Here is a 19488-nt window from a genome sequence, read left to right as displayed (position 1 = left end):
GAAAACCGAAGGAACCTGTTAAAGTAAATGGGTTCTGTCGGCCGCCGGCGGTGTCCCTTGTGCAACGGAACCGTTGCTTCCGTTATTTCCTTGTTGTTCCTCTTGTGAAGCAGAACTACGGAACACACTGACGCAGGTGTGAATGTAGCCTAAATTCCGTGTTCTATTCACACTCACAGGAAAATATTCACACTGAATAATGAAGGAATAATGCTGCAGATTTTAAAATCTATTGCCACAGGGTCTGTGCTGAAGATGGAATAGCTCCAATGATTACAATGGTGTAATCTGCGTGCGGATCTGCTTCCTGGTAGAAATCCGAGTTGTGGATTTCTGCCATTGGTTTTCCCCCAAAAAAAAAAAAATAAATAAATATCCATATACATATCTGTGCAGTGTGAGGCTGGGTTCACACAACCTATTTTCAGGCGTAAACGAGGTGAGCGTGTGAGCGCTGTGTGAACATGGTCTAACTTATTATTCCAATTTTTCTCATGTGCAGAAGGATGAAGCGTTGCAAAGATGAGAGAAGCCGACAAAACTGACGCCATGAAGCCTCAAGACCGGTACGGGGAGTTCCTTCATAGAGTTTCACTTATGTGATGCAGTGATATTCGGTGACTCGTTCTGGCCGTCATACAATCGTGACAATGTTATGGCATGATTCATGTCATTCTCCTGAATGCTCTTATAAATGGATGCCACTTATATAATAACCTGACAATGATTGGATGATGACTACTAGCCGTAATTCACTATTGCGGAAGGAGATTTCCTGGCAGTGGGTAAGATTGCAGTGTAGGTTTGACGTATCGTACGCCAAATGTATCAATAGGACCCCATTGATCGATATGTACCAAAAGAGGCTCCTTTTGGGATTTATGTGTTGGCATACCCCGTTTTTTTGTTTTGTTTTTTCTGTATGGCATACTGTCGTTGACAATCGGAGGCATCCAGTAAAATAAAGTATACCGCGCAGTATAGGAGGACAGCGGTTCTATTTTCTACAGCTGCCGTATTTTTGGCATCCATAAAAAAAAAATCATTTTTAAATAAGAATTGTCATTCCTTGGGGACCACCACAGCCCGGATTAGGGCGCACGTTTTATTCTGCTCTGTTGGTTGACAACTGCGAACATGCTGCGTTTATTGTGCTACCCGTCTAAATCATATTTGTATTGTTCCAGAGTTTTCAGGATGAGGGGGAGGAGCAGCGAGAGGAAACGGTGCGACTCCTTTGTGAACAGCTTGTTTGAAGAAGCAGGAGACGCAGGCGTCATTAACGCTTCACCCGAAGATGAGGTATGTTATGTCATTGTAGGGATGTCACGATACCAGAATTTGGACTTCGATACCGATACTTCGTTTAGTATTGCGATTTCAATACCAATTCGATACTTTGTCAACAATAATAAAAAAATAAAAATATAAAAAAAAGTTCAATTTTCTGATGTGAGGCCCGAGGTGTGATGATGAATTTAACCTCCACGTGCCTCCCATTAATAGTAATTAACCCCATCATGTGTCTCAGTCATAATGGGTTAATATGTAAGGTACATGATGGGGTTAATTACTATTAATCTGAGGCACATGGAGGGTAAATTCATCATCGCACCTCGAGCCCCACAATAAGTGATAGAAAGCCGTTTTTATTTTTATTTTTTTTACAGCGTACACATCATAAATGATGAGAAAATTGTTGTGCAGGTTATTACGGCCGCGCCAATACTGAATATGTGTATTTTATGTAATGAGACTTATACACACATTTTTTACAATAAACATTAAAATATTTTTATTTAACATTACTTTGCTTTTACTTTTATTTTTTAAACTTTAATGTACTGGCATATATCTATATACTGATAGTAATGTACCGGTATATATCTATATTACAGTACATTAGCTGATACTGATAGTACACAGGCAGTTGTTAGGGCGTACTTAGGTATGTGCTAACAGGAAATATGGTAGGACAGCCCAGGGGTCCTTCAATGGACCCTGGGCTGTCTGCCCATATATGGTATGTCCCTCAATCGCGTCACAGGAATTCCCTGTGACGCGATCCAAGCTGCATCCCCCTTAGCATTTTCCCCTGAATACTGCAGTCCGCTGTGATCGCAGCATTCACGGGAATAACGGCGGAGATTAGAGGTTTCTCTGATCTCCGCCAGCGGGACTGCGGCTGTGTAATACAGCCATTGCCCCGCTCCTGACAGGAAGTGCGTGCGCGGTCAGCATGAGGTGATGCGGCCGGCGCTGCACTAATGAGCGGCGGTTCAGGCACTGAGGACAGAACATGGGGTGTTTTGCGGTGCGCCCGCCATGTTCTGTTTCAGTGCCGGCGCTCATTAGTGCAGCGCCGGCCGCATCGCATCATCCTGACCCCGCGCACTTGTTATCAGGACTCAGGAGCGGGGCAATGACTATCACACATCCGCAGCCCCGCTCTCATACATTCATGTGTTACTGTACTGAGCTGGGCGGCCGCACAGCCAAGTATCGAAATATATGAAATAATGGTATCTACAGTTTGGGGATGCAGAGTATCGAAAACATTATCGAAGTTTCTATGCATCGTGCATCTCTAGGTCATTGTGGGGCTATGTCTGCCGCTTATTAGCCGTAATGTATACTGGGATTTTTCTCGCTTTTTCTTGCACAGAGCATTACCTGGAATGGTGACTATTTCTTTAAAAAATACACGTCTTCAAAACGTATTACTGTGGATTGCCCATTAGGTCTGCACATAAATTATAGCCCTATTGTAAATCAATATAGCTAATCCGTGTCAATGACGAGCCTTTTGTAGATTGTAAAATATATAATATACCCCATTCACATGTATTGCTGGCAGAATGTTCGTGGTTTCGGTCAGTGTTTAGACTCCGAATCCATGCCTAAATCTCGACAGAATCCTGAAAGTGTGAACATGGCCTACTGGGGTATTTGTTTGCTTAACTTGGTGGTTTTTCACTTTTCAGGCAGAGGTTATCATCAAGATGTGGAAGAATGGGTTTACAATCAATGACGGCCAGCTCAGGGACTATACAGATGCTGCAAATCGTCAATTTATGGACTCCATGAGGAAAGGGTAAGTGCAGCCTAATACAGTGCTCAGAGATCAGACCTTGCGTAGTGGTGTCCAGTCGTGCCGCGTAACGCCTAACCGGCTCCTCCGGGCGTATGTAAATAAAGCCTAATCCATATACAGTGACTTTCTTGATCCGGCATCCGATAAAGGATAGTTTGATAATCTGGCACTTGTTTCCAGCACACAACTGCAGTATTAGGTTTGATTTCTTCAGGCCAGAAGCAGAAGACTGAGCAAAAATAACCAATCAGGAAAATTATTAGAAAACAAAGTTCTAGTATGAGTTTTGGAACATTTTCGGAGAAACTCCGCAGTAAGAAGAGAAGGCAGGAGAGATCTTGAACAGTGGGTTATTGATTTGTGGTGACATGAGATCACATCGTCCATACCCTGCTGTACATATATCGTTACATTGGGCTCCATGGATTATGTAATATGCTATACACATTTTATGTCTTTGGTTTGTTTCCTTGGCGTCACACAAGGTGAATTGATGTCTTATATTCTTCTTTTATCAGGGAGCTCCCACCAGAGTTGCACAAGACCTTCGCAAAGAAAGAATTGTCAGTTAATGTTGAAGACAGAAAAAGTGAACATTACTTTATAAGAAAGAAGCATGTGGACCCGTTCTCCGGAGAGGGTCACCGCCTGGGAAGGTGAGGATTGTACAAGGCCCTGTGTACTTCTGTCTATGGGGATCGTTCATAGTGCACATGACTGCTGTGACTTTATCATCCATGGTGGTTAGACATTAAAGGGGTTGTCACAAGCGTAAATATTATCCTCTAACCACTACATAGGTGATAACATGCCGCTCGGTGGGGGACCGACCACTCATGAGATTGGGGGTCCCGTTCCTCCGAATCAATGAAGCTGCAGGTTGAGCATATGCACTGCTGTTTTATCCACTAACTGGGACTGTCAGTGATGGAGTACAGTGCTCGACTATTTCCTGAAGTGCCATAGAGAATGGAGCTGCTGGGGGCATGCTCGACCTGCCGCTCCATTCATCCGAAGAAATGGGACCTCCATTCTCATGATCGGTGGAGGTGCCACGGTCGGACCTTCGCCGATCAGCGTGTTATCACCTATTCTGTGGCTAGGATAGAACATATGATCTTGGAACAACCTCTTTAAAGAGGCTCTGTCACCACATTATAAGTGGCCTATCATGTACATGATGTGATCGGCGCTGTAATGTAGATTACAGCAGTGTTTTTTTTAGAAAAACGATCATTTTTGACGGCGTTATGACCGCTTTTAGCTTTATTCTAATGAGTTGCTTAATGGACAACTGGGCGTGTTTTACTTTTTGACCTAGTGGGCATTATGGAGAGAAGTCTATGACGCTGACCAATCAGTGACCAATCCGCGTCATACACTTCTCCCCATTCATTTACACAGCACATAGCTATATCGCTATGTGCAGACACACACACACACACACACACACACACACACGTTACTGCAGTGTCCTGACAATGAATATACATTACCTCCAGCCAGGACGTCATGTCTAGTCACAATCCTGACACTTCTGTAGCGTCTCTGATATTTACAGCAAGGCAAGCGTAATCTCGTTTTAAATGACAGGTTACATCGTAAATATCAGACGCTACAGAAGTGACAGGATTCTGAATAGACATGATGTCCTGGCTGGAGGTAATGAATATTCATTGTCAGGACACTGCAGTAACGTTATAGTGTGTTTGTGGCTGCACATAGCGATATAGATATATCGCTATCTGCAGTGTAAATGAATGGAGAGAAGTGTATGACGCTGATTGGTCACTGATTGGTCAGCGTCATACACTTCTCTCCACAACGCCAGCTTGGTCAAAAAGTAAAACACGCCCAGTTGTCCATTAAGAAACTCATTAGCATAAATCTAAAATGAGTCATAACTCCGTCAAAAATAATCGTTTTTCTAAATAAAAAACACTGCTGTAATCTACATTACAGCGCCGATCCCATCATGTACAAGATAGGGAATTTATAATGTGGTGACAGAGCCTCTTTAAGGAGGTCATATGTGTGTTTAGGACATGGGCAGATGTACTTCTAATGATTTAACCACATCCATGGTTTCTTGCACGGTCACATGACCACAATTTATCTCCGCCCGTAATGTTTTGTATTTGGAAGTTTGTTCGCAAGTTTGTGGTTTTTAATTTTCTGGTCATTTTTTATTTTTTTTTAAAATCCTTTAAAAACGTATTACTTTACTGTAGGGTTGACTTTATCCTATGTTATGTACATCTAGGCAAACATGGACTGGGGAAGCCCTATTAACCTGTTATAACTCCTGACACTACTGTAATTGGCGCAGTCGTGTCACTGTATTAGATCAGCTGGTCAATCAATATTTAATTGTCTTATCGGTGCATAAAGTGATATCATAGAGAAGTCTGGAAAGAAAGTGAATCTATTCTGAGGTCTTTACTTTTCTTCTCTCAGTGCAACCCCAAAAGTCATTACCAAAGCAAATGGTTTGGAGGATGGAGGTGAACAAAGTCTCCCGAGTGTTGAGCTGAAGGCTGGGGAGTCTCTGACCAACGTCAAGATCTGGCTCGCTGATGGCAAGAGGATCGTTCAGAAATTTAACACTACACACAGGTAATCCAGAAATGCCGTTTTATTACGTGTGTGTGTGTGTGTGTGTGTGTGTGTGTGTGTGTGTGTGTGTGTGTGTGTGTGTGTGTGTGTGACATCAACTGCCCATGAATAGGCGGTGTTACATACTAAAGGGAATTTTTAATACAAGACCTCACCCTGAAGATGTGTACATGCAATTTAATTAATATTATTACATTTAAAGTAAAGCTGTAACTTTGGCTGTGTTCCAGAGGTAGGACCTTCACATGTCGGGAGAAAGTGGTTCCTCCTAACCGCCGTTTCACGTGACAAGGTGGCCACATCCAGGTGGAGACTTGGTATATACTTATTTATTGCATACCCCCAGCTCTGGGACCCGCACCTATTCACTTAATTTCCACTCACTCCTACAAGAGTTTAGGAAACAGCGCAGCAAAATGTGCTTGGCTGTTTCTAGGAAAAACCTGACCACCTCATCAGTGGCTGGAGCCCAACGGCAGAAGATAGGACTGGGTCCTATAGAGATAGGTGCGCGTCCCACCTCTAGGACCTGCATATAGCGGTGTCAGTGCGTAAAACTACACAGCGTATGTCACGAACCTATGCAATTCAATGGGGCCATTCAGTGTTTTTCATGTGTCTTCTGCGTGAAACTCACTGCATGTCCTGTTGTGTGTTTTTTGCGCATCACGCATCCATTGAAGTCAATGGGTGCGTGAAAAAAATGGACAGCACACGGACGTCATACATGTGCTGTGCGTGATTCACGCAACAGTTGCTGAAGAAATGATGAGAAAAAGCCACCGCCTTCTGTTTATTTTGCTGACGTACGAAACGTGTGACATATGGATGACGTACGTGCGTAAAAAAAATGCGTACACGGATGTCACACGGAACTGCAACGCAAGAAAAACGCTCTGTTTTTTTAAGCACGCAAAACTGACACCTTCGTGTGAATAAGGTGTTAATGAGTCCATCAGACCCACAGCGGTTTGCGTTTTTCCCATTTTTCTACTGCTTTTTCTTTTGGGTCAAAAACACAGCGGCCAGATGTTACGTTAAAGTCTAGTAAAATATAGAAAACACTACATACAAAGCATTCATGCTGGACCGGGAGGAGATGACAGTAACGGGCTGTGATCTTTCTTCCGGCCCTCACTTGCAGATTCCCCCTCCCTTACACAAAACTGCGAAGTAAAACTTTTATCCCGCTACCTGATTTCCAACGATTGTGGTGCCGTTTTGAAAGCTAAGATTCTGGGCTTTAATATGAAACCATCTAAGTGCTATACCTTATATTCCGCAGTCGTTTAAAGTCATAACCTATTACATACGTCCTTGGCAATGAAAGGGTTCATGCCTTATTAAACCGGTTTTCCCACTAAGCAGATTCATCCCTTATCCACACGATAGGTGATAATTGTGTGAACACCACTAGGACCCCCCACCGATCAGTAGAACAGGGGTCCCGACAGTCATTCCTAATCACTGGACGATCATAGGGAGGAGGGTTTGAATGGAGCAGCGGTCACCCAGGTGCGCTGCTGCTCCATTCAATGTCTATGGACCCAATGGAAACAGCCCAGTTCAGCCCTCAGCGGTTTCCATCGGCACTGTAGACCTTGACTGGATTGGTGATAAATGTCCGTTGTGGGTAAACCCCTTTAGAGCTTATTCACACGAATGGAGAATACGGCCGTCACACGGATTAGTGTATTTCAATGGGGCCATTTACACGGTCGTTGTTTCAACGGACCCTGTGAAGGGTCCATTGATAAATAGAACGTGTCCTATTCTTCAGTTTTCACGGATCCCTCGATAGACTCAAGTCTATGGGGATCTGTAAAAAACTGGTACAACTCTTATGTGAAAAACAGCAGATTTTTAAGTCAGAGTTTGTGCTAGTTCGAGTGAATCTGGACTTAAAGGGGTTTTCCCCACGAGGGACATTTGACCTATCCACAGGATAGGTCATAAATTTAAGATGGATGTGGGTCCCACCTCTGGAACCCGCACCTTTCTCTAGAATAGGGCCCCTTAAGCCCCGTTCTACCAATCTGTGCTCCGGCTGACTCCCGGCCACTTCCTGATTACATGGTCGGGAGTTACGGAAACAGCTCAGCTATGCTTTTTCGTAACTACCATTCAGTTGTATGGGACTTATGGAACTAAGCTACGCGGTTTTCACCTTCGTGGTCCGAAATCAGCCAGAGCACAAAGTTAGAACGTGTTTAGGTGGCCCCATTCTAGAGATAGATGTGGGTCCTACCTCTGGGACCCGCAACTATCTGACAGTTATGACATATCCTGTATATATGTCAAAAATATCCCTCGTGGGAAAACGCCTTTAAAATAACTTTTGGCAGTCAGCCGTGATCGAAGGGATTCTCCATGTATAAGGCATAGAACTTTGTCGCTGCTTTGTCACCTGCAGATAGATACCAAACACTGCACATTTGCTATAATATCAGTGTTCAGGGGGTTAGGATAGATCTGCAGTATTGCCCACGTGGAGGTCTTATTGCAGCCAATGCATAAGTCATACCGCAGGGGATCTATGGCAATCCACACAGCTGGGGACCAGTGTGGCATCTGGCTGTAGCAGTACTAGATCTGTCCAGCAGGGGGCCTAGATAGATAGATATATATATATATATATATATATATATATATATATATATATATATATATATATATATAATGTTTACCACGTTAACTACATGATTTATATATAAAACAAAACAAAGTAGCAATTTTTGAAACTTGCCCTCCATATTACTTGTTGGGCTTTTAAATATCTTCACTCCGAGCATGTGTGGACATAAAGCAAGGTTTACAAGAAAACTAACGCCCAATATTGTAACTTGTAGTTTCAGTAATAAGTGTCCTTTTATAATCATATGACATGTCAGTTACTGATTTCTTGTACATACCTCTCCATTCTTTCTTCAGGATAAGCGATATCAGGAATTTTGTAGAGCGCATCCCTTGTAAATCAGAGAAGATCCCCTTCACGCTGGCGACCTCCTTCCCGTTGCGGGACCTTTTGGATGAGACGGTCACCATTCAGGAAGCTCGGCTGCAGAATGCCGTCCTGGTGCAGAGACTGCAGAAAACCACACCACTGTTCAGGGACGTCTAGTCCAGACCGCATCAGCAGCGGGGACTACGGAATCCTGAGGATCATGCGATTTAGTGCTTGGGTTTTATTTTGTGATATCTGAGGATCACTGTGAATAGACGGTGTACATATCCACTGACTTACAGGCTAGTATTGGCTGCACGGTCCTATCCATGGCCATATGTGCAGTCACGGCTACTTTGCTGCGCCTTCTGCGCTGCTTTACACGTTGCGGTCCTGTATTGCTGTCTACAGGGTGCACTTACTTATACAACCGCTCATACTCCTCAGGTTTCTTCTGCAGGCCTTTCTGCTATGGATGGCTTTACAATATTCTGTTTGGCAATAAGTCGATTATTAATGGTTGTTTAGAGCACCACTGGCACGTTCCCTGCGAGAGCGTGTAAGATTAATGGTTGTTTATAGAGGCGGTACAACACCGCTCCGAAAATGTCACTTTTACCTCTTAACTACACAGCGGTATTATACGTTATAGGATTTGAGATCACGGTTACCATGTATATTTGTCTGGAATAGAAGATAGTAGATTTAAAAGCCACAAAACCACTGTTTTGTTTCTATAGACACCCTGGTCTTATTTCTGTCTCGTTCTTTATTCGATATATTATCATTCTTTTTCAGACATTTGTTGTTTGCTTTAAGTCAAAAAGTGATCAAATGGGGTTTGACCCTCACCAATAGCGAGAATGAGCATGCCACAGTCCCCATCTTCTGCCGGATAGCTGGCTGCACTTGTGCACCCCCAACTTGATAGAATTGGGTGGAACTATGGGGGGGGGTGTAATTTCATCATTCGGTGGATTTAGAAGCTTCAATTCAATAGTGACCGCCTATGAATCCCAACATCTGATTGACAAGAATTTAAGGATTGGGAGAACCCTTTTTAAATTAGGTTATTGACGCAGGTGTTCTTCTCACGTTCCATTATGATGTATAGTAGTATCATGATAAAGTCATTTCCCTTCCTTTTTCCTTCAGGGCATTTGATATAAGGTATAAAGAAAACTCTTTTTCTGCTGAGCACAATCGGCATTACTCCAGCTCACCAGCAGGGGGCCTGCACCACTCTACATATGAACAGTAACAGTCCCCTCTGCTGACGGAGCTCATGTCTTTTATTTAGCATGCTGTCTTGGATTGCAGTGCGTTTTTAGCTAATTGTAATATTTTTAAGTTCTGTTTTTATAAATTAAACATTTTAAGCTACTGCTGTCTTGGTCTGTTTTACTTCTGCCGTTTGGTCATAGGTCTGATCCATAGATGTAATTTGGTCCTAAATAGCTTGTGCATGTCTGAAGGATTCACCGGACGCCAAAGGTCATACCACATTATTTAAAATTTGGGTGACCAATATTAATAAGGACTCGCGGTAAAGATGACCGGTCAGCTCAGACCTAGCGAGTTGCGCTGAATGTATTTTGCCGTGTTCACCATATTCACGGACTCATGAATTTGATAAATCTCTCACACAAGTGTAACATTGGGGATAACTGCAGTGACTCCTGAAAGCATACCATATTGTTCCGGAACAAATCTTACTGACTTCCTGGCGATCATATGATCGTTCACTACTACCGGGGCCAATACAGACTGTGCCTCTCTTTGAAAACACAGAAATGAAAACTACTACAGCCTTCTCTCTAGGGTCCCCATCAGTCCGACTGCCAGGCACCCTACATTCAGCTGCCTGATATTTTGGGCAGCCAGCTTAAACCTGCGGTTCACTAGTTAAGTCTTTGTATATGCAGGGAATTTTGCAAAAAAAGCAAATAAAAGCCCAGCCCAGCTCTGGCCACTATGAAGATATATAAGAAATGAATCATCCAAGGAAGTTTGAACTAAAAAAAAGCGCACGAGAGCGAGATGCGTGCGAGCGAGACTGTCCGGATCATGAATTACTGCAATACATTAGTATTGCAGTATATCATGCAAGTGATTCAATGATCGGTGGTTCAAGTCCTCTAGGGGGACTAAAATAAGTTAAATAGCATTAGTTGTTGTATTTTGTTTTTTGTGAAATAAAAAAATAAAATAAAAATATCTGTTATAATATTCTCATGGTATACTGAATGACTGATGAGCTCCTCACTGTGCCCTTTTTAAAGAATTAGAATATCATCAAAAAGTTAATTTATTTCAGTAATTCAATTCAAAAATTGAAACTCCATATATTCTATAGATTCATTACACACAGAGGGATCTATTCCCAGCATTGTTTTTTCTTTTAATGTTGATGATTATGGGAACAGTTCATGAAAACCCAAAATTTAGTCTGTCAGAAAATTAGAATATTATATAATCCCAATTTGAAAAATAACTTCATACCAAAATGTTGGCCTACTGAGAACTATGTCCAGTATAAGCACTCAATAGTTGGTCGGGGCTCCTTTTGCATGAATTTCTGCATCAATGCGGCGTGGCATGGAGGCGATCAGCATGTGGCACTGCTGAGGTGGTATTAATGCAGCGTGGCATGGAGGCGATCAGCCTGTGGCACTGCTGAGCTGTTATCAATGCGGCGTGGCATGGAGGCGATCAGCCTGTGGCACTGCTGAGGTGGTATTAATGCGGTGTGGCATGGAGGCGATCACACTGTGGCACTGCTGAGGTGGTATTAATGCGGCGTGGCATGGAGGCGATCAGCCTGTGGCACTGCTGAGCTGTTATCAATGCGGCGTGGCATGGAGGCGATCAGCCTGTGGCACTGCTGAGGTGGTATTAATGCGGTGTGGCATGGAGGCGATCACACTGTGGCACTGCTGAGGTGGTATTAATGCGGCGTGGCATGGAGGCGATCAGCATGTGGCACTGCTGAGGTGGTATTAATGCGGCGAGGCATGGAGGCGATCAGCCGGTGGCACTGCTGAGGTGTTATCAATGCGGCGTGGCATGGAGGCGATCAGCCTGTGCACTGCTGAGGTGTTATCAATGCGGCATGGCATGGGGGCGATCAGCCTGTGGCACTGCTGAGGTGTTATCAATGTGGCATGGGGGCGATCAGCCTGTGGCACTGCTGAGGTGTTATCAATGCGGCGTTGCATGGAGGCGATCAGCCGGTGGCACTGCTGAGGTGTTATCAATGCGGCGTGGCATGGAGGCGATCAGCATGTGGCACTGCTGAGGTGTTATCAATGCGGCGTGGCATGGAGGTGATCAGACTGTGGCACTGCTGAGGTGTTATCAATGCGGCGTGGCATGGAGGTGATCAGCCTGTGGCACTGCTGAGGTGGTATTAATGCGGCATGGCATGGAGGTGATCAGCCTGTGGCACTGCTGAGGTGGTATTAATGCGGCGTGGCATGGAGGCGATCAGCCTGTGGCACTGCTGAGGTGTTATCAATGCGGCGTGGCATGGAGGCGATCAGCCGGTGGCACTGCTGAGGTGGTATTAATGCGGCGTGGCATGGAGGCGATCAGCCAGTGGCACTGCTGAGGTGTTATCAATGCGGCGTGGCATGGGGGCGATCAGCCTGTGGCACTGCTGAGCTGTTATGGAAGCCCAGGTTGCTTTGATAGTGATCTTCAGCTTGTCGGCATTGTTGTGTCTGGTGTCTCATCTTCCTCTTGACAATACCCGGTAGGTTCTCTATGGGGTTTAGGTCAGACTAGTTTGCTGGCCAATCAGGCGCAGTGATACTGTGGTTATAACACCAGGTATTGGTACTTTTGGCAGTGTGGGCAGGTGCCAAGTCCTGCTGGAAAATGAAATCAGCATCTCCATAAAGCTTGTCAGCAGAGGGAAGCATGAAGTGCTGGGAAATGTCCTGGTAGACGCTGCGCTGACTCTGGACTTGATATAACACAGTGACCAACACCAGCAGATGACACGGCCCCCAAACCATCACTGACTGTGGAAACTTCACACTGGACCACAAGACACTTGGACTGACGCCTCTCCCCTCTTCCTCCAGACTCCGGGACCGAGATCTCCAAATGAAATGCAACATTTACTTTCATCTGAAAACAGGACTTTGGACACTGAGCAGCAGTGTTGGTCCAGTGTGTTATATCAATTCAGCGCAGCGTCTACCAGGACATTTTCGAGCGCTACATATTAAATTTTTCCCCCAACACAATGTAGAAAAACAAAAGGAGCGTAACTGGTATTGCTGCGTCCGAATTATTACAATATAACATTATTTAACCCTTGCAGTGAATGACCTAAGAAAAACAAATGACACCGACAATCGCTGTTTTTTTTTGGTCACTTCATCTCCCACAAAAAATGAAGTAAAAAGTGATCATAAAGTCTCATACCTTTTTTTTAAAATGGAACCAATAGAAAAAAAATAATAATCTGGCTCTTATAATCTGGTGACAAAACAAAATTTTATTTTTAGCAATCCTTATTTTCCTTGTAAAAGTAGTAAAACAAAAAAAAAAAGAAATTTTGGTATCACCGTAATTATATTGACCCGCAGAATAAGGTTAAACTGCCGTTTTTACTGCACAGTAAATGCCATAAAACAAAAAACCCCAAATATGGGATCACTTTTTCCCAGTACATTATATGGCACAAAAAATAGTGCCCTGAGAATCTACAACTCGTTCCGCAGAAAACAAGCCTATGTACAGCTATATCGACGGAAAAATAAAAGTTATGGTTTTTGTAATGTGGGGAGGAAAAAATGAAATTGAAAAATTGCTATGGCGGGAAGGAGTTAAAAGTAAAGCTCATGCGCTGTCCTATTATTTACTAATACAGTAGGATTCCTTTTAGGCTGGGGTCACACAGTTTTTTTGCAGGAGGAAAATCTGCCTCAAAATTCCGTTTGGAGTTTTGAGGCAGATTTTCCTCTGCCTGTACGCCGATTTTCGTGGTGTTTTTCGCCCACGGCCATTGAGCACTGTGGGCATAAAATGCTGCAAAATACGCTTTCTCTGCCTCCCATTGATGTCCATGGGAGGTCAGAGGTGTAAACGCACGAAGATAGGGCCTGTCCCTCAAACCCACGAGCCAGTTTTTCCACTCGCGGGAAAAAAAAAGCATTCGCCTCCCATTTAAGTCAATAGGAGGCTTTTTTGGCGTGTGTTGCGGCACAGTTTCCGGGTCAAATAACTCAGTGTGAACTCCCCCTTAATCTGTAATCCAATAGTCCAGAAATTGGCATAATACGTAATCTGAAATCTCACAAGGGCGGGGGCTGAAAACTGGTGAACCAATTACTACATTAAAAATTTGTGATAGTCCCTTGTAACTTTTTTTTGTTCCCTTAGGGACCAATTGCACCGCAGTTCACGTACTACGTCATGTTGTTGTGAAGCCCTAGCCTAAGTGATAACGTTTTATCTTCGGTCGTCTTCCTGCAGATTTTCTGAGTTTAGTTTTTAATTTCTACAGTATACTTTGCTGTTCTCATCCAATAATCGATAATCTGAGACCTCCGGTCGTAATAATGTAATATTAAAATAATGTAACGGTGTATATACTAGTCATGTATTTATCTTAATATGGGAAAATTCCTTTAATAGGGCATCTAATAATCCAGAAATTCTGATAATCTGGCACTTGTTTACAGTATAGAAATAAACATTTCAGACTCTTAAAAAAAAATACTGCAAGATAAAATTTGCATAAACTGCAAGTTTTTTGTGGCCAAGTTAATGGCATTGTCTCTCCAAAATCGGCACTGATGGCGTGTACATTCACTCCCGGACAGCGCCGTAGACAAACTTGTGACGTCTTCGCCACCATCAGGACGTTGTCTGGGGCGCTGCACAGGGGAGAAGAACTTCATGAACCGGAGATGTGATTATCTGCAGACAGAACATGGCACCCGGAGACTTGGCAGCTCTTTTGGCAGTCCTGGAGGTCTCCCCTTTTTCCGGCACATTCTGGGATGATGATACATAAGGTGCTGGGATTCTGTGTTATATTTCGGAATTGTCAGTTGTTTGAAAAGAAGAATGATTAATAAAGTTGTTAAAAACCAGTAAGAACAAAAAGTAAATGAGCACATGAGCGACCAATCGGAGTCCACGTCTCATGTTCCCAGTGCAGGTTACAGAATTAAAGCTGAGCTGTGATTGGTTGCTATGGACACAACTATTTCTGTTAGACTGCTGTCATGGAGAGGCAGGGACTGCTCATATTCCCCATTATATACAGAGACATCTTTATACTTGTCTGTGTAGTGAATGGTGGACACTATGCAGGGGCGTAACTAGGGAAGACTGGGCCCCATAGCAAACTTTTGACTGGGGCCCCCCCCTCCCGGTAACCAACGGCGCCACAACTCCCGCCTTCCCGACAATGAACACTTATCAGTTCTACGGGTCCACTGCCTTCAGGGCCAGGTCGCAATTGTGACTACTGCGACCTCTATAGCTACACTGCGACACTGGGCTGCAATATACAGCTGAGATCTGCTGAGTATGGGTGCGCTCAGCTCGTTCCATACTTCCCCATGATGGCTGCTACGTACATTTACGTGGCATGTCATTAGGGTGTTAAAGGGGTCCTCTGGACATTTCTTATTGATGGTCTATCTTTATGATAGGTTATCAATATTAGATCGGCGGGGGTCCAACTCCCAGAACACCCGCCGATCAGCTTTTTTGGAGGGGCCGTAGAACTCGTCGCCTTGGCCTCTTCAGTGTTTACCAGGCACAGCGCCGTACACATCGGTAGCAGCTGCACCTGGGATTGCAGCTCAGTCCCGTTCACTTGAATGCGATCCCAGGCACAGTCGCCCCGTGTGTGTGTGGTGTTGTGCTTGTTAACTGGGAAAAGTCAGACGACCGCTATGGTCCCATCAATCACGGACCCCCACTGATCTGATATTGATGGTCTATCCTAAGGATGGGCCATCAATATAAAATGCTCAGAGGACCCCTTTCTTTAATGTAATGTGTGTGAAGTTTGAAGTTATATAACTTGGCAGAGGGCAGGGCCAGGCAGGCATCAGTATATGTGTTAGGGTATGTTCACACGACAGCGTCCGTAACGGCTGAAATTACGGGGATGTTTTCAGGAAGAAACATCCCCGTAATTTCAGCCGTAACGGCATGTGCAGGCGCTTGAACGCCGCGTCCATTACGGGCGTAATTGGCTTCTATTCATTGGAGTCAATGAATAACGGCTCCAATTACGGCCAAAGAAGTGACAGGTCACTTCTTCTACGCGGGCGTCTATTTACGCGCCGTCATTTGACAGTGGCGCGTAAATATACGCCTCGTGTGAACAGACAAACGTCTGCCCATTGCTTTCAATGGGCAGATGTTTGTCAACGCTATTGAGGCGCTTTTTTCGGACGTAATTCGGGGCAAAAAAGGCCGTATTACGTCCGTAATTAGTGTGTGTGCACATACCCTGAGGGGGAATTCACTGAGTTTTTCAGCATGCTTTTTGACGCGGAAAAACGTGTAAAAAAACAGACGGAAACGGATGTGTCTTTTCCAGCGAGCGAGCTAAAACCGCTCACGGGAACAAGCGACTTGCCCCTATCTCCGTGCGTTTACGTCTCTGACCTCCCATTGACAATAAGAGGCAGAGAAATTTGCCTGCGGCGCTCAATGTCCGCCTCCAAAAAACGCAGCAAAAAATACGGCAAACGGCGTGCAGGCATGTGAAAATCTGACTCAAAATTACAGAAGGAATTTTTAGGCTGATTTTTCTGTCTGCAAAAAAATCTGTGTGAACAGGACCTTAAGGCTTCAGTATAGGTGTTAGGGGGAAAGTGCCTCCCATTGAAAACCATGAAATTTTTCCTGCGAGCAGTAAAAAACGCCTGCGGGTAAAAGAAGCGTTAGGCTATGTTCACACTGAGTTTTTTGCAGGAAGAATATCTGCCTCAAAATTCCGTTTGGAAGTTTGAGGCAGATTTTCCTCTGCCTGCACGCCGATTTTTGCCCGCGGCCATTGAGCGCCGCCGGACATAAAACACCGCGAAATACGCTTTCTCTGCCTCCCATTGAAGTCAATGGGAGGTCAGAGGTGTTAACGCCCGAAGATAGGGCATGTCGCTTCTTTTTCCCGCGAGCCAGTTTTACTGCTCGCGGGAAAAAGACGCCGACGCCTCCCATGCATTTTTTGCTGCGTTTTTCTGTCCACGGCCCGATGGCCGAAAAACGTCACAAAAAAACGCAACGAAAAACGTGGGAAGTGTTCAAAATATGCCTCAAAATTCCGGAAGGAATTATGAGGCAGATTTTTCTACCTAAAAACTTTTCCCTTCTCCCATGAACTTTTTTATTTTATGTACCTGTCCTCTGCAGTCTGCACGTCCTCCGGCCGTCCTCTGATTGTCCTCCGCCCGTCCTATGGGATGCTAGTTCTCCGGCAGTCCTGAGTCCTCCGCCCATCATATGGGATGCAAGTACTCCGGCAGTCCTGGCTCCTGACTGTACTGTCCTCCGCCCGATGTCTCGCGCCATTCGTTTAGCTCCGCCCCCTGTCCTCTCCCCTGCCTTAGCGCTCCTCCTACCACGTATCGCCGTCCTATTCCACTGTGTGTGGAGGAGGAGTCGGACTATCAGTGGAGTGCACAGTGAATATCACCGGGCCCCCGGACCCCCCCCCCCCACGGCTGTCACCGGGGCCCCCCCCCGGATGCCTAGTGTAACGTTAGGGACGGGATGCTACTAGTAGGCATTAGGGGGCCCGTGCCTCCATGCCTGGCACATAATGTAATGTGCCTGACTATCAAGGCGACACGGGCCCCCCCATGCCCCGGGCCCCGTAGCAGCTGCTACTGCTGCTACTGTGGTAGTTACGCCACTGACACTATGGAGCTACAGATGATCACAGAGAAACATCTGGAAATGAATGGAACCAATACTGTGATCCCAGTCCCTATAACTGTCTCCTCGGGGGACTTGTCCCTGTCTGGTGCCGTCAGCCATTTTTATATAGACAGTTATGGCTTTAGTTATATATCTTATATCAGGTGAATTTATGTCATATTATGGGAGGAGCTGAGAAGACGCAGCTCCGATTGAGAAATCCAAGACGCCCCCGACACAATGACACGTCCAGACTTCTCTAGTGGATACATATTTATATGGGAAATAATATAATGTCCCCGCACTTCATCCAGCGAATAGCAGCGTGTCCATAAATGACTGAAGTATTATATAGTAGTATTATTTATAATGTACTGTCCTATATACCGGCCATATATCCACCACCAGTCCATCCATTATCAGTCCATCCACCCATCATCCATATATCATCCATCATCCACCCATCATCCACACATCATCCCCCCTCCCTTGTACATACAATCCAGTGCTATGTTATTTATGGCTTCTGTATTATTGGGATATATGAGGGATTGTCGGGGATATATCTGTGTTATAATAAGTATATATAACCCCACAATTACATTGTATAGAAATAATGTCATTGTCTCCTCATCTACAAGGTTTCGGGAGCCGAGGTGGAGAACATTTCCTCTATATAGAATTGGATTGGCTGCTCGGCCTGGTCCTGTCCCTTTAAATAATATTTGCTGCTGCTTAAGATGTCACGGAATGTTGTGAATGTTGGCTCCGCCCCCGCACATTATGACATCACTCAGATTATATAAGGAGCTGCTGAGCCGACACTCCATTGAGGGTTGTAGTTGGTGTAAAGTAAGTCCGCTCTGTGTTCAGCTCCTGTTGAGTATTTTATTTTCTTCTACTGTTTCTCTTTCTCTCCTCTATTCTTCCTATATCTCCTCCATGTAATATTCCACTGTCTGCCATGGTAACGCACCGTCACCCTGTGATCGCGTCATGAGGGTGCCGTTGGGCTGGCATTGGTTATACGTCCAAGACCAGAGTTATCTCTGATCTTGGCCATTGCATTGGGATGTTGGCTGTATATTACCATCACTGTGCCGTAATAGTAGAGACATTTACAGGAATAACCGGCTAAATGTGAAATGCTATTACAATGCGGTAAAGGATTAAAATATGGCATTCTGCCTAATGCCATATGTAGGAAACCCCAGTAGCACAGGGGTCCAGTAGGTAAGGGGCCTACTGTCACCTAAAAAGCAGCTTCCTACTGTTAGATTACATGTAAGGGACGGTGCTGATGAGTTTCATGGCTCAGAGTTACTGGTGGATTGTTAGAGAGACATAAGGGGGTGCGTATAAGGGGCACGTTATTGCACAGCGGCCTCCTGCAGCCCGTGCCTGTCACTATGAAGCCCCTCTGACATGGTATTAGTTACATGACCCCCATGCATCATTTACTCTGAGCATTCAATCGGAATCCATATTATATGAGATAGTACACGTGCCGGGTCAGTACACAGGACACAACCATAGGCAAACTTATTAAGACTACTATTAGAATAAGGAATATTATTGGGGTTGGGTTACACTCTTGTGCTGGACATTATAGCACATGACACCATTATAAGGCCATGTTCAGACGTGGCAGAGTTTTTCCGCTGCAAATGTTGGTGAAGATTTGGGGCAATCACGCAACGAATCTGCACCAACATTTGCATATTTGACAGGTAATTCAGACGTTGCAGATATCACAGCGGACTTGACACAGATTTCAGTTTTTGCATTGCAAAGGCTAAAATCCGCAGTGAAATTCCGCTTCTTCTCCGCAATGTAATGAGCATGCTGCGGAGGGAAAATTCTGCACCGCAGGCTAATTTCCGCACCGTTATTTTCTGCAACGTCTGAACTAAATTTCCTAAAAATGTATAGA

The 19488-nt window shown here is 44.6% G+C and overlaps 1 protein-coding gene across 2 annotated transcripts; it reads left to right on the top strand.

Annotated features, from left to right (window-relative positions):
- Positions 1–481: 481 nt before the first annotated feature.
- Positions 482–10037, top strand: LOC142760674 (UBX domain-containing protein 2A-like). Of its 2 annotated transcripts, none has more exons than XM_075863863.1 (6): positions 482–566; positions 1188–1302; positions 2985–3094; positions 3613–3750; positions 5552–5710; positions 8642–10037. In XM_075863863.1, exons 1-6 carry the CDS (start codon positions 523–525, stop codon positions 8829–8831), a joined length of 756 nt encoding a protein of 251 aa, XP_075719978.1. In that variant the 5' UTR covers positions 482–522; the 3' UTR covers positions 8832–10037. The 2 variants fall into 2 exon arrangements, with proteins under 2 accessions (XP_075719978.1, XP_075719979.1); XM_075863864.1 differs by having other exon boundaries at positions 504–785.
- The last annotated feature ends 9451 nt before the right edge of the window (positions 10038–19488 follow it).

Source organism: Rhinoderma darwinii, chromosome 4 (genome assembly GCF_050947455.1).
Source record: "Rhinoderma darwinii isolate aRhiDar2 chromosome 4, aRhiDar2.hap1, whole genome shotgun sequence".
NCBI lineage: Eukaryota > Metazoa > Chordata > Amphibia > Anura > Rhinodermatidae > Rhinoderma > Rhinoderma darwinii.
Note: the sequence above shows the minus strand (reverse complement) of the source record. Positions and strands in the feature narration are given on the sequence as shown.